Raw genomic sequence first — 20,317 nt, forward strand, 5'->3', positions numbered from 1 at the left:
AAGCGTTCCCCAAGATTATAAATGCCAATTGTTAGCCTAAATCTGAATAATATGCACAAATAAAGCAATCGATTTAGCCCATAAAAATGTCTACCAGTTTTTTAGCCCATAATAAGCCCTTTATTCTGTTTGTTTGACTAAGAAAATGGCTTACCGGTCCCCATGAGGGGAAATGACAGCCTTCCAGCATTACACAGTCTTGTTAGAAATATGGCTAGTCATACCTTAAGCAGAAAAGTCTGCTAACTGTTTCCCCCAACTGAAGTTACTTCATCTCAACAGTCCTATGTGGAAACAGCAATCGATTTTAGTTACGGTCTGCTAAAATCATCTTCCTCTTACAAACAGAAATCTTCATCCTTTTCTGTTTCAGAGTAAATAGTACATACCAGCACTATTTTAAAATAACAAACACTTGATAGAAGAATAAAAACTACATTTAAACACCAAAAAACTCTTAACCATCTCCGTGGAGATGTTGCCTGTGCAACGGCAAAGAGAATGACTGAGGTGGGCGGAGCCTAGGAGGGATCATGTGACCAGCTTTGCTGGGACTCTTTGCCATTTCCTGTTGGGGAAGAGAATATCCCACAAGTAAGGATGACGCCGTGGACCGGACACACCAATGTTGGAGAAATAGTTTTTCTCTTAATGTGTTTACAATTGCTTTTTTTACCAACTGCAGAGTAAAAAATGTATGAAAATTAGCTTTTTAAAGTTTATTTCTGTATATTAAAGCTCTGATTTTGTGTTTTGAAGCCACAGCCTTATAAAATAGGTTGAGCTTGTAGGTATAATCAGATCTCATTACTGTATCACATTGTGCACATATACCTGCTTCTTTATCTTATATCTGTAGGTATAATCAGATCTCATTACATTACCACATTGTGTACATATACATGTGTCTTTATCTTATATCTGTAGGTATAATCAGATCTCATTACTGTATCACATTGTGTACGTATACATGTGTCTGTATCTTATATCTGTAGGTATAATCAGATCTCATTACTGTATCACATTGTGTACATATACATGTGTCTGTATCTTATATCTGTAGGTATAATCAGATCTCATTACATTACCACATTGTGTACATATACATGTGTCTGTATCTTATATCTGTAGGTATAATCTGATCTCATTACTGTATCACATTGTGTACATATACATGTGTCTGTATCTTATATCTGTAGGTATAATCAGATCTCATTACTGTATCACATTGTGTACATATACATGTGTCTTTATCTTATATCTGTAGGTATAATCAGATCTCATTACTTTATCACATTGTGTACATATACCTGTGTCTTTATCTTATATCTGTAGGTATAATCAGATCTCATTACTGTATCACATTGTGTACATATACATGTGTCTGTATCTTATATCTGTAGGTATAATCAGATCTCATTACTGTATCACATTGTGTACATATACATGTGTCTTTATCTTATATCTGTAGGTATAATCAGATCTCTTTACTGTATCACATTGTGTACATATACATGTGTCTTTATCTTATATCTGTAGGTATAATCAGATCTCATTACTGTATCACATTGTGTACATATACATGTGTCTTTATCTTATATCTGTAGGTATAATCAGATCTCATTACTGTATCACACTGTGTACATATACATGTGTCTTTATCTTATATCTGTAGGTATACTCAGATCTCATTACTGTATCACATTGTGTACATATACATGTGTCTTTATCTTATATCTGTAGGTATAATAAGATCTCATTACTATATCACATTGTGTATATATACATGTGTCTTTATCTTATATCTTTAGGTATAATCAGATCTCATTACTGAATCACACTGTGTACATATAAATGTGTCTTTATCTTATATCTGTAGGTATAATCAGATCTCATTACTTTATCACACTGTGTACATATACATGTGTCTGTATCTTATATCTGTAGGTATAATCAGATCTCATTACTGTATCACATTGTGTACATATACATGTGTCTTTATCTTATATCTGTAGGTATAATCAGATCTCATTACTGTATCACATTGTGTACATATACATGTGTCTTTATCTTATATCTGTAGGCATAATCAGATCTCATTACTGTATCACACTGTATACATATACATGTGTCTTTATCTTATATCTGTAGGTATAATCAGATCTCATTACTTTATCACACTGTGTACATATACATGTGACTTTATCTTATATCTGTAGGTATAATCAGATCTCATTACTGTATCACACTGTATACATATACATGTGTCTTTATCTTATATCTGTAGGTATAATCAGATCTCATTACTTAATCACACTGTGTACAGGAATCAGATCTCATTACTGTATCACACTCTGTACATATTCATGTGTCTGTATCTTATATCTGTAGGTATAATCAGATCTCATTACTGTATCACATTGTGCACATATACCTGCTTCTTTATCTTATATCTGTCCTTAAAACAATCACCAATACTTTGAGAGAACAATCTATAGCTTGGTACGCGCGGCCACAAACTTTCAGAATAGGTGGGGATACCACATGCTAAATTAACAATTTCAAATGCCAATATAAGGGTAAAGGAGCTACTTGTAAACAATTTAATACACTCCAGCAGGTAAAGTGGATCATTGGGAACAAATTAAAGGGGAGAAATTTTTTGAGTAAACTGTCCCTTTAACAGCAAGAGCTGAGTTCATGATTCACTAACCTGGGTAGCCAAAGAAAACAGTATTATACATGAGCTATGTGCATGTAAAACTGGTGGAAGGCTTTGGTTTAATTTACAAAAGTGCTTTAATATAGGCTTTTTATTTTTTTATACAATTACATCATCCCTCTGTCCTGCTTTAGACGTCTCCCAGAAAAATGCAGCTATATGGGTATATTTAGTTCTTCTGCATTATTTATTACATAATTAGGATTGTGTCTTAGAATTTGTCTGCAGGATATTTCTAAAATAAAATTTGAACAATTTGCCAAAATCGTATTTATTTGAGTGACCAACAACTGAAACATTCCAGTAAATAACAAAAAAAATCAACACAGACAAAAAGAGGAAATGTATAAATATATACAAATTATATACAGTAAGAAGTCTGCACCAAGTGTTTTGAAAGATGTAGTTTGTTCATCACGTGATCCATCTGTTTGCTTTGTTTATGACCCGTCTGTCTGCACGTGGTGTGTCCTGCTCATTGCCCCTCTCCTATCTTGTCCTCTTCCTCTTGCTGATGGGTATCTCTGTAAGCAAGAGTTTAATGTTTCATTTCTCTTCAACAATCCCAACTCTGATTGGGACAAATGTGATCTCATAGCAGTGACAAATCACAAAATATTGTTTTCATGTTGTTTAAGGGCCATATTGACTATTGAACCTGTACTACTATCTCTTTAACCCCCGAAAAGGGCTTAAAGACACAGTCAAAGTACTGCTCGGGACATGCAGAGCACTGCTAGTCCTGAGTGGAAACCGCAGCTGATCCAATCAGCAGCTCTTAGATGTCACACAACTTAGATGTGTAACTAGCACTTCTGATTGGATAAGTAGTGGTTTCCACTCGGACCAGCAAATTTGTTGATGTGTGTGAGGCTGCATACAGTATTTAGCTAATTTAAGATATATATACAGTATATATATATATATATATATATATATATATATATATACACACAGTATATATATATATATATATATATATACATACATACATACACACACAAACAAACACATGTTCATTTGGATTCGGACGAATGTAAAAAATAATCAATATTTTATGTATTCTTTGCTTTTGTTTGAAAATGAAAAACAACCGTCTCCTTTACAAACAAACAAACAACTAATAATCGTGCAGCAAAAAAAAAACTCAGTCATGCTCTTAAAACTGTTACTCTAAAGCTGAGAAAGTTGAAATGTTCACATTTACACTATTCAGGTGGGAAAGAAATTCAGTAACTATATCCAGCAATATCATTGTCAGTTAATTAATTCCTGGGTCATCCAACAAGTACATAAGCTTCAGTTTTGTTCTTGGCCAATCCTGACCATAAAACACAAATACAATAAATAAATAAAAAGATCTATTTCATGCTTCTGCTAGCTTGTTGTAGTAGCACTAGCTACAGCTTTATTTAAAGGTTAAACTTCCATCCTCTTGCTCTTCTGCTGCTCCGTTAAAAAAAGACTTATGTTATCAAAATTCAGCCAAACCAAATGATCCAAATCTTGGATAAAACAAAATATTTTTTTATGACAATTTTTTGTTTTGTATACGCAATCTGAAGGGAAAATGCAAACAAAAAATATTAGAACCAAATTTTACAGAGCAGGTCCACGATTGTCTCAGTCAGATATGTAAATGTCCTAAATCTGACACTACAGCCTCCCTATAAAGCACTCACATTGACATTACTAGGATGAGGAGTCATTGAACATGGGAGGACCTTCAACACCAGTTAGTCCCCAGCCATTTGATTTGCATGCAAAGAAATCAGAATTCTATCCCATGGTCATTTACTGCTGTTAAACAGATCTGTATAATAAACATTTGACGGTATCTGTATAATAAACATTTGATGGTATCTGTATAATAAACATTTGATGGTATCTGTATAATAAACATTTGATGGTAACTGTATATAACATCTGATGGTATCTGTATAATAAACATCTGATGGTATCTGTATAATAAACATCTGATGGTATCTGTATAATAAACATCTGATGGTATCTGTATAATAAACATCTGATGGTATCTGTATATAACATCTGATGGTATCTGTATAATAAACATCTGATGGTATCTGTATAATAAACATTTGATGGTATCTGTATAATAAACATTTGATGGTAACTGTATAATAAACATTTGATGGTATCTGTATAATAAACATTTGATGGTATCTGTATAATAAACATCTGATGGTATCTGTATAATAAACATCTGATGGTATCTGTATAATACACATCTGATGGTATCTGTATAATAAACATCTGATGGTATCTGTATAATAAACATTTGATGGTATCTGTATATAACATCTGATGGTATCTGTATAATAAACATCTGATGGTATCTGTATAATAAACATCTGATGGTATCTGTATAATAAACATCTGATGGTATCTGTATAATAAACATCTGATGGTATCTGTATAATAAACATTTGATGGTAGTCTCTCCATTTGCTGACAATCAACCATGTTGTTTCAGTAATGAGCTGCATCAGCCACAAAATAAAGAATCCCACCCTGAAGCAGGAGCAGAAAGAACTTTACCTTCCTCACTGGAAGTGCAGTCTTCTTCAGGAATAACAGGCATACTCAGACTTCTAGACGAGGACGTTTCTTCTCTATCTATAGTTTGGAGTTCAATTGGGAATAACGTAAAAATCACATAAGACAGATATAAATAGCTGTAAGCACCAGATGTTTGTGTTGTCTTGCAAGAAATGAACATACAGGCAGAGTGAGAAAGCTTTCTAAGTAAAATAACACCTTGTTTGCTGCAAGTGTTTTCCAAAGGCTAAATGCCCCCCACCAGCTGATTTGGAGGAATGCATTTAGACTTGTTACTGGCATTTTGCTGGTAAAAGTTACATTGTTTTACAGTATATTATCTAATCTGCTCTGATGAGGCCAATCAGGGACAGATATGTAGATAGGCTTGTGTGAAGTGTGCACTTACAGTCCTCAGCTTATCACTGCTGTAGCAACAGACGGTAATTAACCCCTTGACTTAGTATGGATCCAATTTTCCAAATTCTCTTTAGAAGGAAAAACAGCACACAGTTCTGCTCCCACTAACTACAACTTGTAATTAAACTGTACTTACGAGTGAAGAAACCAACTGACTTTCCATTGCAGAGCTACTACTATGCTCCGCACATTTCAGCTAATACAAAGCCTCAAGAGCAGTTTTTGTCCCGGGAACCATGTCAAGCACACTGTAAGCCTTAAAGTGGAAGATAGATGATGCTAAACGCTGGGTGGAGTTTGTCTATTGAAAAACAATCGCAGTAAACAAGATGTTATTTTGTTTTAAACAAGTTTAGATTTGGCTGATATGTTATTTTTTAGCAACAGAACTGTCTTGTAATTACAAGGTGCTTACTGTCCCTTTAATGGACTCACTCACCCTTAGATTGTGTTGAGTGTGCCCTGCCAGTGGGCTTCTTTCTGGGCCTTTTTTTTCTTGCCCTTTTCCTATTCCCATGATCTGATCCTGATTCTGACGACTCTAAATGAACCTGCCGGTGTCTCCGAGATTTGGGGGCCTAGAGAAAGAGGGATCATTAAGAAATATTATATAGTTTTAAAATAAACATTAATAATGTATTTATTAATAGCAAACAAAAACTTTATTATTCAGATCCTAAAAACATTTGTTAAATGTCTAAATATTGATGTGTATGAGGAAACAAATTTAGCTAATCTAATCTATTTATTGCAATTAATATTTGGGAAGGTGAAATAAAAATATTAACTATAAACCAAGTCTACTCACCTATCACCACACCTGCACCATGATCAGACACAACCTAAATGCTTGGCACATTAGACCTCTTTTGTGGTGTGGAAGAAACCTTAGGGCAAGGCTTGACAAACCCAGGCACCAAGGGGGCCACTGGCACCTTAATATTAAGCCCTGGTACCAGGGGCGTAACTAGAAACCACAGGGCCCAGGTGCAAGAATCTAAGAAGCCCCCCCCCCCCTCCACCCCCCAAAAAAAAATGTGAAATTGATACATAATAATGTCAAAATTAAACTTTCATGTTTTATATAGAGCATGCAATTTTAAACAAATTTCTAATTTACATATATTATCTAAATTGATTTGTTCTCTTGGTATCCTTTATTGAAAAGGCTCAGAAGCAGCAGCAGTGCACTGCTGGAACCTATGTGCTGATTGGCGGCTGTGCATAAATGCCTCTTGTCATTGGCTCACCCAATGTGTTCATCCAGCTCACAGTAGTGCATTGCTGCTCCTTAAACAAAGGAAACAAAGAAAAAGAAGCAAATTGTATAATATAAGTATAGTTGTTTAAAATTGTATGCATCTGCACTCTCACTTCCACAGAGTCAGCAACCATTGTGCCAAATCCAAATATATATATATATATCTTTATATACACACACACACACATACTATATATATATATCTTTATATACACACACACACACACATACTATATATATCTTTATATAAATGTATGCAAAGAGGACCAAGTCGCCGCTTTGCAAATCTGATCAACTGAAGCTTCATTCTTAAAAGCCCACGAAGAGGAGACTGATCTAGTAGAATGAGCTGTAATTCTCTGAGGCGGGGCCTGACCCGACTCCAAATAAGCTTGATGAATCAAAAGTTTCAACCAAGAAGCCAAGGAAATAGCAGAAGCCTTCTGACCTTTCCTAGGACCAGAAAATAAAACAAATAGACTGGAAGTCTTCCTGAAATCTTTAGTAGCTTCTACATAATATTTCAAAGCTCTTACCACATCCAAAGAATGTAAGGATTTCTCCAAAGAATTCTTAGGATTAGGACACAAGGAAGGGACAACAATTTCCCTACTAATGTTGTTAGAATTCACAACCTTAGGTAAAAATTGAAAAGAAGTCCGCAAAACTGCCTTATCCTGATTAAAAATCAGAAAAGGAGACTCACAAGAAAGAGCAGATAGCTCAGAAACTCTTCTAGCAGAAGAGATAGCCAAAAGGAACAACACTTTCCAAGAAAGGAGTCTGTAAAGCCTTCAGAACCAAATTAAGACTCCAAGGAGGAGAAATTGATTTAATGACAGGCTTAATACGAACTAAAGTCTGTACAAAACAGTGAATATCAGGAAGTATAGAAATATTTCTGTGAAATAAAACAGAAAGAGCGGAGATTTGTCCTTTCAAGGAACTTGCAGACAAACCCTTATCCAAACCATCCTGAGGGAACTGTAAAATTCGAGGAATTCTAAAAGAATGCCAGGAGAATTTATGAGAAGAACACCATGAAATGTAAGTCTTCCAAACTCTATAATAAATCTTTCTAGAGACAGATTTACGAGCTTGTAACATAGTATTAATCACTGAGTCAGAGAAACCTCTATGACTTAGAACTAAGCGTTCAATTTCCATACATTCAAATTTAATTATTTGAGATCCTGATGGAAAAACGGACCTTGAGATAGTAGGTCCGGCCGTAACGGAAGTGGCCAAGGCGGGCAACTGGACATCCGAACCAGATCCGCATACCAAAACCTGTGTGGCCATGCTGGAGCCACCAGCAACACAAAAGACTGTTCCATGATGATTTTGGAAATCACTCTTGAAAGGAGAACTAGAGGCAGGAAGATGTAAGCAGGTTGATAACACCAAGGAAGTGTCAGAGCATACACTGCTTCCGCCTGAACATCCCTGGACCTGGACATGTATCTGGGAAGTTTCTTGTTTAGATGAGAGGCCATGAGATCTATCTCTGGAAGCCCCCACATCTGAACAATCTGAGAAAACACATCTGGATGGAGAGACCACTCCCCTGGATGTAAAGTCTGGCGGCTGAGATAATCCGCCTCCCAATTGTCTACACCTGGGATATGCACCGCAGAGATTAGACAGGAGCTAGATTCCGCCCAGGCAAGTATCCAAGATACTTCTTTCATAGCTTGGGGACTGTGAGTCCCACCCTGATGATTGACATAAGCCACAGTTGTGATATTGTCTGTCTGAAAACAAATGAACGGTTCTCTCTTTAGAAGAGGCCAGAACTGAATATTTATATAAAATATTTATTGGTAATCTCGCCTCTTGAGATTTCCAAACCCCTTGTGCTATCAGAGATCCCCAAACAGCTCCCCAACCTGAAAGACTCGCATCTGTTGTGATCACAGTCCAGGTTGGGCGAACAAAAGAAGCCCCTTGAACCAAACGATGGTGATCTATCCACCATGTTAGAGAGTGTCGTACATTGGGATTCAAGGATATTAATTGTGATATCTTTGTATAATCCCTGCACCATTGATTCAGCATACAAAGCTGTAGAGGTCTCATGTGAAAACGAGCAAAGGGGATCGCGTCCGATGCTGCAGTCATGAGACCTAAAACTTCCATGCACATAGCCACTGAAGGGAACGACTGAGACTGAAGGAGCCGGCATGCTGCGACCAATTTTAAATGTCTCTTGTCTGTTAGAGACAGAGTCATGGACACTGAATCTATCTGGAAGCCTAAAAAGGTGACCCTTGTCTGAGGAATCAAGAAACTTTTTGGTAAATTGATCCTCCAACCATGTTTCCGAAGAAACAACACTAGTTGATTCGTGTGAGATTCTGCAGTATGTAAAGACTAAGCTAGTACCAAGATATCATCCAAATAAGGAAACACCAAAATACCCTGTTCTCTGATTACATATAGTAGGGCACCCAGAACCTTTGAAAAGATTCTTGGAGCTGTTGCTAGGCCAAATGGAAGAGCAACAAATTGGTAATGCTTGTCTAGAAAAGAGAATCTCAGAAACTGAAAGTGTTCTGGATGAATCGGAATATGAAGGTATGCATCCTGCAAGTCTATTGTGGACATATAATGTCCTCGCTGAACAAAAGGCAGAATAGTCCTTATAGTCACCATCTTGAAAGTTGGTACTCTTACATAACTATTCAAAATTTTTATATCCAGAACTGGTCTGAATAAATTTTCTTTCTTTGGTACAATGAATAGGTTTGAATAAAACTCCAAACCTTGTTCCTGAGGAGGAACTGGCATGATTACCCCTGAATACTCCAGGTCTGAAACACACTTCAGAAAAGCCTGAGCTTTTACTGGATTTACAGGGATGCGTGAGAGAAAAAATCTTCTCACAGGAGGTCTTATTTTGAATCCTATTCGATACCCTTGAGAGACAATGCTCTGAATCCAATGATTTTGGACAGATTTTATCCAAAAATCCTTGAAAAACCTTAATTTGCCCCCTACCAGCTGAGCTGGCATGAGGGCCGCACCTTCATGCGGATTTAGGGGCTGACTTTGGATTCCTAAATGGCTTGGATTTATTCCAATTTGAGGAAGGCTTCCAATTGGAAGCAGATTCCTTGGCGGAAGGATTGAGTTTTTGCTCCTTATTCTGACGAAAGGAACGAAAATGATTAGAAGCCTTAGATTTACCCTTAGGTTTTTTATCCTGAGGCAAAAAAACTCCTTTTTCCCCAGTGATAGTTGAAATAATAGAATCCAACTGAGAACCAAATAAATTATTACCTTGGAAAGAAAGAGATAGTAAGCTAGATTTAGATGTCATATCAGCATTCCAGGATTTAAGCCACAAAGCTCTTCTAGCTAAAACAGCTAAAGACATGGATCTAACATCAATTTTGATAATATCAAAAATGGCATCACAAATAAAATGATTAGCATGTTGCAGTAAGCGAACAACGCTAGATATGTCAGAATCCAATTTGTGCTGCGCTAAATTCTCCAACCACAAAGTTGATGCAGCCGCAACATCAGCCAAAGAAATAGCAGGTCTGAGAAGATGACCTGAATATAAATAGGCCTTCCTTAGATAAGATTCAAGCTTCCTATCTAAAGGATCCTTAAAGGAAGTGCTATCTTCCATAGGAATAGTGGTACGTTTAGCAAGAGTAGAAATAGCCCCATCAACTTTGGGGATTTTTTCCCAAAACTCTATAGATTTTGCTGGTAAAGGATACAATTTTTTAAACCTTGAAGAAGGAATAAAAGAAGTACCTGGCTTATTCCATTCCCTAGAAATCATATCAGGAATGGGAAAAACCCCTGGGGAAACCACAGGAGGTTTAAAAACAGCATTTAAACGTTTATTAGACTGAACGTCAATAGGAATGGTTACCTCAATATCCAAAGTAATTAACACTTCTTTTAATAAAGAACGCATATACTCTATTTTAAATAAATAAGTAGATTTGTCAGTGTCAATGTCTGAGGAAGGATCTTCTGTTTCAGATAGATCCTCATCAGAAGAGGATGAATTATTATGCTGTTGGTCATTTGAAATTTCATCAGCTAAATGAGAAGTTTTAAAAGACCTTTTATGTTTATTAGAAGGTGGAAATGCAGACAAAGCCTTCATTTCTAGAAACAGAAACAAATTCTTTAAAATTTACAGGTATATCATGCACATTAGAAGTTGAAGGAACTGCAACTGGCAATGTACTATTACTGATGGAAACACTATCTGCATGTAAAAGTTTATCATGACAACTATTACAAATGACATTCGGTGGAATAATTTCTACAATTTTACAACAAATGCACTTAGCTTTGGTAGAACCGATGTCAGGCAGCAATGTTCCAGGAGAAACTTCTGAGACAGGATCAGAATGGGACATCTTGCCACAATGTAAGAGAAAAAACAACACATAAAGCAAAATTATCTATTTCCTTATATGACAGTTTCAGGAATGGGAAAAAATGCAATAGCATAGGCCTCTGAAAGCAAAAAGCAAGAGGCAAACAAACAAGGAGTATTGAAATAATGAAAAAAGTTTGGCGCCAAGTATGACGCACAACGTAACGTAAACTCTTTTTTGGCGCCAAAAATGAACGGCAATGACACACTTGCGTCACTAATGACGCCGCTGTGTGAAAGGTCTCGGCGTCAGATATGACGCCGGAAATGACGAAGTTGCGTCATAAACGTACTTTTTCACGCCAAAAAAAATTTCGCGCCAAGAATGACGCAATAAAGTTTAGCATTTGACGGACCCGCGGGCCTAATACCCACAATTGCAAGACGTAGTCAATTGAAAAAAGACTAAACCCCAGGTAAGAAATACATTTCTTAAAAATGTTTACATTCCCAAATATGAAACTGACAGTCTGCAGAAGGAAATACATGAACTTGATATGGCAAATATAAGTATAATACATATATTTAGAACTTTATATAAATGCATAAAGTGCCAAACCATAGCTGAGAGTGTCTTAAGTAATGAAAACATACTTACCAAAAGACACCCATCCACATATAGCAGATAGCCAAACCAGTACTAAAACAGTTATTAGTAGAGGTAATGGTAAATTGAGAGTATATCGTCGATCTGAAAAGGGAGGTAGGAGATGAATCTCTACGACCGATAACAGAGAACCTATGAAATAGACCCCCGTTAGGGAAATCATCGTATTCAAATAAGTGATACTCCCTTCACGTCCCTCTGACATTCGCTGTACTCTGAGAGGAATCGGGCTTCAACAATGCTGAGAAGCGCATATCAATGTAGAAATCTTAGCACAAACTTACTTCACCACCTCCATAGGAGGCAAAGTTTGTAAAACTGAATTGTGGGTGTGGTGAGGGGTGTATTTATAGGCATTTTGAGGTTTGGGAAACTTTGCCCCTCCTGGTAGGATTGTATATCCCATATGTCACTAGCTCATGGACTCTTGCCAATTACATGAAAGAAATATATATATATATATATATATATAGTATCATATCAGTCTTCTGTAACTATTCTAGAGACTAGAGCTGAAAATAATAATTTGTTGCATCCGTCTAGGTTTTTTTTTACATTGAACTCAGTCTAACCTTAGTGCTATTGACTGGGCATCCATGCAGGAGTACTAGATGGCTGCCTCCACGCTGACAATGTGAGTGACTCTCTGAATTGAAACTCTGGTTGCCCGGCATGCAACTAGATGCATCATGGTCCCAATCACAGAGGACCCCCCCCCCCCGGGTAGCTGCCCATATTTCCAGTGGCGCGCCTGAAAAGAGACCTGCCTCTCTGTAAAGCCTGTGATCACTGTACTGCGTCTCCGCCAGGCTTTTAGAATTTAAAATAAATACTAATATATTATGATGTGTACAGCGACGGGGGCGGGGCAGGCACGTCAGCAGAACAGCAGCATCAGCAGCCACCAGCTCGGCAAGTAAAATGTACTCGCAAGCAACCCACTACTTGTCTAGCTGCTGCAACTGACTGCTGAAAGTTCTTCATGTCTGCTGCTGTGCGATGCCTGTGACTTCTGGGGATGGGTCCCCCTGTGTGAACGGCACGGATGATCTTCGCGCAGTATTGTGCTATAGCCTGGCTGTGTGCGACAAGGCCTGTGCTGGAAGATCAGAGTCGCACACAGTCAGGCTATAGTGCGAGGCCGAGTGCGCTGCACCCACTGAGAGTCAGCCCTGCCCAGTGCCCACACTCGCACCCCTCATCCAGGTGGCAGCCTTACAAGGTAGAACTGGGGATCATGATGTAGCCATGTAAATGTGCCTGCAGCAGAGAAGCATCCCATGAAGAAAAGAAAAAAAAGTTGAATTTATTTTTTGTGCTGAAGCTGTTGCATCCCTGGTAGTTCCGCCCCTGCCTGGTACCCTGGATTAGAGTCCCAAGACACCCATGGATTCCGCCCACTTCCCCTGCTTGCTGCTACCAACCACACCTAAAATTTATCTTGATGAGGCTGGATCCTTTCTAGGCTATGCAGCTATGACATACAAATCCAGGTTTTTCTGGATTATATAAGGTATGTGTAGATAGATAAATAGATATAGACAGATAGATATAGATAGATGATAGATACATGTGTATATACATATTTGTCTATAAATGTACATATATATTTCTTGTTTTATATTAGGATGTTATTCTAGGGATGGCCAAAAGTTTCTGGCTCCTAAATGTATGGAATGGCACCTAGTCTTTGAACACATTTGTCAAGCCCTGCCTTAGGGTAAAAAAACTAAATTTATGCTTACCTGATAAATTTATTTCTCTTGTGGTGTATCCAGTCCACGGATCATCCATTACTTGTGGGATATTCTCCTTCCCAACAGGAAGCTGCAAGAGGATCACCCACAGCAGAGCTGTCTATATACAGGGAGTGCAGAATTTTTAGGCAAGTTGTATTTTTGAGGATTAATTTTATTATTGAACAACAACCATGTTCTCAATGAACCCAAAAAACTCATTAATATCAAAGCTGAATAGTTTTGGAAGTAGTTTTTAGTTTGTTTTTAGTTATAGCTATTTTAGGGGGATATCTGTGTGTGCAGGTGACTATTACTGTGCATAATTATTAGGCAACTTAACAAAAAACAAATATATACCCATTTCAATTATTTATTTTTACCAGTGAAACCAATATAACATCTCAACATTCACAAATATACATTTCTGACATTCAAAAACAAAACAAAAACAAATCAGTGACCAATATAGCCACCTTTCTTTGCAAGGACACTCAAAAGCCTGCCATCCATGGATTCTGTCAGTGTTTTGATCTGTTCACCATCAACATTGCGTGCAGCAGCAACCACAGCCTCCCAGACACTGTTCAGAGAGGTGTACTGTTTTCCCTCCTTGTAAATCTCACATTTGATGATGGACCACAGGTTCTCAATGGGGTTCAGATCAGGTGAACAAGGAGGCCATGTCATTAGATTTTCTTCTTTTATACCCTTTCTTGCCAGCCACGCTGTGGAGTACTTGGACGCATGTGATGGAGCATTGTCCTGCATGAAAATCATCTTTTTCTTGAAGGATGCAGACTTCTTCCTGTACCACTGCTTGAAGAAGGTGTCTTCCAGAAACTGGCAGTAGGACTGGGAGTTGAGCTTGACTCCATCCTCAACCCGAAAAGGCCCCACAAGCTCATCTTTGATGATACCAGCCCAAACCAGTACTCCACCTCCACCTTGCTGGCGTCTGAGTCGGACTGGAGCTCTCTGCCCTTTACCAATCCAGCCACGGGCCCATCCATCTTGCCCATCAAGACTCACTCTCATTTCATCAGTCCATAAAACCTTAGAAAAATCAGTCTTGAGATATTTCTTGGCCCAGTCTTGACGTTTCAGCTTGTGTGTCTTGTTCAGTGGTGGTCGTCTTTCAGCCTTTCTTACCTTGGCCATGTCTCTGAGTATTGCACACCTTGTGCTTTTGGGCACTCCAGTGATGTTGCAGCTCTGAAATATGGCCAAACTGGTGGCAAGTGGCATCTTGGCAGCTGCACGCTTGACTTTTCTCAGTTCATGGGCAGTTATTTTGCGCCTTGGTTTTTCCACACGCTTCTTGCGACCCTGTTGACTATTTTGAATGAAACGCTTGATTGTTCGATGATCACGCTTCAGAAGCTTTGCAATTTTAAGAGTGCTGTATCCCTCTGCAAGATATCTCACTATTTTTTACTTTTCTGAGCCTGTCAAGTCCTTCTTTTGACCCATTTTGCCAAAGGAAAGGAAGTTGCCTAATAATTATGCACACCTGATATAGGGTGTTGATGTCATTAGACCACACCCCTTCTCATTACAGAGATGCACATCACCTAATATGCTTAATTGGTAGTAGGCTTTCGAGCCTATACAGCTTGGAGTAAGACAACATGCATAAAGAGGATGATGTGGTCAAAATACTCATTTGCCTAATAATTCTGCACACAGTGTAGCTCCTCCTCTAACTGCCACTACCAGTCATTCGACCGAAGACAAGCAAGAGAAAGGAGAAACCATAGGGTGCAGTGGTGACTGAAGTTTAAAAATAAAACACACCTGCCTTAAAATTACATTGCGGGCCGTGGACTGGATACACCACAAGAGAAATAAATTTATCAGGTAAGCATAAATTTTGTTTTCTCTTGTAAGGTGTATCCAGTCCACGGGTCATCCATTACTTGTGGGATACCAATAGCAAAGCTATAGGACACGGATGAAGGGAGGGACAAGGCAGGTGCTTAAACGGAAGGCACCACTGCCTGCAAAACCTTTCTCCCAAAAATAGCCTCCGAAGAAGCAAAAGTATAAAATTTATAGAATTTTGAAAAAGTATGAAGCGAAGACCAAGTCGCCGCCTTACAAATCTGTTCAACAGAAGCCTCATTCTTAAAAGCCCATGTGGAAGCTACCGCTCTAGTAGAATGACCTGTAATCCTTTCAGGAGGCTGCTGGCCAGCAGTCTCATAAGCTAAGCGTATTATACTCCTTAGCCAAAAAGAAAGAGAAGTTGCCGAAGCCTTTTGGCCTCTCCTCTGTCCAGAGTAGACAACAAACAATGCAGATGTTTGACGAAAATCTTTAGTAGCTTGTAAATAAAACTTTAAAGCACGTACCACGTCAAGATTGTGTAAAAGACGTTTCTTCTTTGAAGAAGGATTAGGACACAGTGACGGTACAACAATCTCCTGATTGATATTTTTATTAGATACCACCTTAGGTAGAAAACCAGGTTTGGTACGTAACACTACCTTATCGGAATGAAAAATGAGATAAGGAGAATCACATTGTAAAGCAGATAACTCCGAAACTCTTCGAGCCGAGGAGATAGCTACTAAAAACAAAACTTTCCAAGATAAGAGCTTAATATCTATGGAATGCAAAGGTTCAAACGGAACCCCTTGAAGAACCTTAAGAACTAAATTTAAACTCCAAGGCGGAGCAACAGGTTTAAAAACAGGCTTAATTCTGACTAAAGTGAATCGGATATATAGAGGCGCTGATCTTGAATCTCGTGTATATGGACGTACACACTGAAGAAAGAAAAACTTGGCTTGTGATTTGCAGAAGTTAACAACAAATTAATGTGCAGTATACTCACTCCGAAAAATTCAGAGTTCAGCTTCTTCGAAAGGTTTTTCTGTCTCAACTTTCCCAATTTCCACACTGTATTTGTGTCTGTGGATAATGAAAATTGCACTGCAGGTAATTGAATCTTTTGCTTGATAAAAAGTGCAATATACTCACTCCGATAAATTTCGGAATCCGGCTCCTCAGAACGTATTGTGTAGTTTGAAATTACTTCCAAAAAGGCAGCAAAAATACTTGTTGTGGTAAAAAACAAATATTTATTAAAACATAATAAAATGCTCTTATTTATCTTGGCTCTACGCGTTTCAACGACAGTGTCGTCTTTTTCAAGAGCAGTAAAAACAATTGGAAGTGCTGCCTTTGGAGTGTTTACAGGTGTATTTATACAGGTAATCATTGTTCCTGTTCCGGTGGTAAACACCGGAATAGGACTCACAAAAAAACATTTTAATTTGTATTTATTCCAATCCGATTGTGTTTTGAGAATGATATTTATTTATTTTGTATTTAAGCTTTTGGCGCTTAAATTCTCAATAATTTATCAAATCGGATTGGTATAAATGAAAAAAAGCTTTTTGGCCAATCAGAGAGGAGAAAAATAAAGTTCCCTTTCAAGTCCTGGTTTTAAGTAGTTTCTTTTCAGGTCCGCCAGATGATGCGTGGTCATATGTTCTCATCAATCAGATAGAGAGCGTTGTTTTCAATGCTTAGTATGTAAAGGCCTGGCTCCGGTTTGTCCAATAAGTTCCGTGTCACATGTCTCGGATTGACCAATCTCTCTGTGAGCGACATTTTACTATGTTCCATTGATAGCCAGTGTTTTGGATTCTCTAGGGAGTATGTAATGAAAAGTGCAAGTCACTTTGAATCATATATATTACAGACATAGACAACTTCGTGATGATATTTCACAAAAATCTTGGGTTACAATTTTTTCAATTTCTTATGAATATTAATTAGTGCAACATGCACTCTAATATCGATGTTGCCATCAAATGTATAAACTTTGCCATCAAATATAAATTTTAAATATAAATTTCGCCATCAAGTATAAACTTTGCCATCAAATATAAATTTTGCCATCAAATATAAATTTATCTTCACATATAATTTCTGAACAGAATCACAGTAATATTGTATATGTAATTGGGATAAAATATTAGACTATTTGAAATATACTGAAACCTAAACAGAATAAAATGATATATTAAATATATTAAATATAAAATAAAATAAAATAAAATGAAAATAAAATAATCTTAAATTATATAAATGCTGCCACTCTAATATCTTTATTTAAACCATAATGTCCATATGTTTTTAATGTGTGTATCCACCATAGTTCTCTTCTATTGAGTTCTTTTTCTATCTCTCCCCCTCTCCAGTGTAATGAAACCTTCTCTATACCTATCCATGTTAGATGTTTTTTATCGTATAGAGGACAATTATTATAGTGTAAAGGGACACCATGATCTTCTTTTTCTTTTTCAATTTTATTAAGGTGTTCTAATATACGAGTTTTAGCAAATCTTGAAGTTTGTCCTAAATATTGAATCTGACAATTACACTGAAGTAAATATATTATATTTTTGGTTTTGCAAGTGATGAAATCTTTTATTGTGTATGATTTATTTGTTACTGAAGAAGTGAATGTCTTATGTGTCTTTTTAGTATAATTGCATGCTTTACAATGTCCACATGTATAAAATCCTGTTAAATTGGCAATTTGGATAGGTTTAGGTGGCTTCATCCCCTTGATGAGGGAAGGTGCCAATTTTTGTTTGAAGTTTGTTCCCTTCCTGAAAGTTATCAAAGGTTTATTTGGAATGATATTATTTAAGTATTCATCATTTTTTAGAACATTCCAATGTTGATTTATAATGTGTTTGATCTGTTTATGTCCACTATTGTATGTGGTAATGAATCTTGGAAAATTTGGATTATTGGTACTTTTTTTGTCAGTGTTCAGTATTAAAGAATCTCGATTCCTGTTTCCCACTTCAACTCTATCTTGTTCTAATGTGTTGCTGTCATAGCCTTTTTGCTCAAATCTTTCTTTAATTATTATAAAATTGAAAAAGAAAAAGAAGATCATGGTGTCCCTTTACACTATAATAATTGTCCTCTATACGATAAAAAACATCTAACATGGATAGGTATAGAGAAGGTTTCATTACACTGGAGAGGGGGAGAGATAGAAAAAGAACTCAATAGAAGAGAACTATGGTGGATACACACATTAAAAACATATGGACATTATGGTTTAAATAAAGATATTAGAGTGGCAGCATTTATATAATTTAAGATTATTTTATTTTCATTTTATTTTATTTTATTTTATATTTAATATATTTAATATATCATTTTATTCTGTTTAGGTTTCAGTATATTTCAAATAGTCTAATATTTTATCCCAATTACATATACAATATTACTGTGATTCTGTTCAGAAATTATATGTGAAGATAAATTTATATTTGATGGCAAAATTTATATTTGATGGCAAAGTTTATACTTGATGGCGAAATTTATATTTAAAATTTATATTTGATGGCAAAGTTTATACATTTGATGGCAACATCGATATTAGAGTGCATGTTGCACTAATTAATATTCATAAGAAATTGAAAAGGTTGTAACCCAAGATTTTTGTGAAATATCATCACGAAGTTGTCTATGTCTGTAATATATATGATTCAAAGTGACTTGCACTTTTCATTACATACTCCCTAGAGAATCCAAAACACTGGCTATCAATGGAACATAGTAAAATGTCGCTCACAGAGAGATTGGTCAATCCGAGACATGTGACACGGAACTTATTGGACAAACCGGAGCCAGGCCTTTACATACTAAGCATTGAAAACAACGCTCTCTATCTGATTGATGAGAACATATGACCACGCATCATCTGGCGGACCTGAAAAGAAACTACTTAAAACCAGGACTTGAAAGGGAACTTTATTTTTCTCCTCTCTGATTGGCCAAAAAGCTTTTTTTCATTTATACCAATCCGATTTGATAAATTATTGAGAATTTAAGCGCCAAAAGCTTAAATACAAAATAAATAAATATCATTCTCAAAACACAATCGGATTGGAATAAATACAAATTAAAATGTTTTTTTGTGAGTCCTATTCCGGTGTTTACCACCGGAACAGGAACAATGATTACCTGTATAAATACACCTGTAAACACTCCAAAGGCAGCACTTCCAATTGTTTTTACTGCTCTTGAAAAAGACGACACTGTCGTTGAAACGCGTAGAGCCAAGATAAATAAGAGCATTTTATTATGTTTTAATAAATATTTGTTTTTTACCACAAGTATTTTTGCTGCCTTTTTGGAAGTAATTTCAAACTACACAATACGTTCTGAGGAGCCGGATTCCGAAATTTATCGGAGTGAGTATATTGCACTTTTTATCAAGCAAAAGATTCAATTACCTGCAGTGCAATTTTCATTATCCACAGACACAAATACAGTGTGGAAATTGGGAAAGTTGAGACAGAAAAACCTTTCGAAGAAGCTGAACTCTGAATTTTTCGGAGTGAGTATACTGCACATTAATTTGTTGTTAACTTCTGCAAATCACAAGCCAAGTTTTTCTTTCTTCAGTGTGTACGTCCATATACACGAGATTCAAGATCAGCGCCTCTATATATCCGATTCACTTTCTACTCACAGTCCGGTTGGGAGAGACTGTTAGAGAGCAGCGGTCATTTAAGAGGGGAGTATTGTACTCTATTCTAGTCACCCTGTACATTGTGTT

The 20,317-nt window shown here is 36.8% G+C and overlaps 1 protein-coding gene across 1 annotated transcript in view; it reads right to left on the minus strand.

The window, feature by feature from the left end:
• Positions 1-2,977: 2,977 nt before the first annotated feature.
• The window catches only part of SNAPC1 (small nuclear RNA activating complex polypeptide 1), a 44,904-nt gene continuing 27,564 nt past the window's right edge, over positions 2,978-20,317 (minus strand). The window contains exons 9-11 of the mRNA XM_053689105.1: positions 6,141-6,279; positions 5,282-5,359; positions 2,978-3,246 (exon numbers count right to left, since the gene is read on the minus strand). Of these exons, the coding sequence (XP_053545080.1) occupies positions 3,212-3,246; positions 5,282-5,359; positions 6,141-6,279 (252 nt within the window). The 3' untranslated portion in view covers positions 2,978-3,211. The remainder of the gene's footprint in view (positions 3,247-5,281; positions 5,360-6,140; positions 6,280-20,317) is intronic.

Source organism: Bombina bombina, chromosome 1 (genome assembly GCF_027579735.1).
Source record: "Bombina bombina isolate aBomBom1 chromosome 1, aBomBom1.pri, whole genome shotgun sequence".
NCBI classification, from domain to species: Eukaryota; Metazoa; Chordata; class Amphibia; order Anura; family Bombinatoridae; genus Bombina; species Bombina bombina.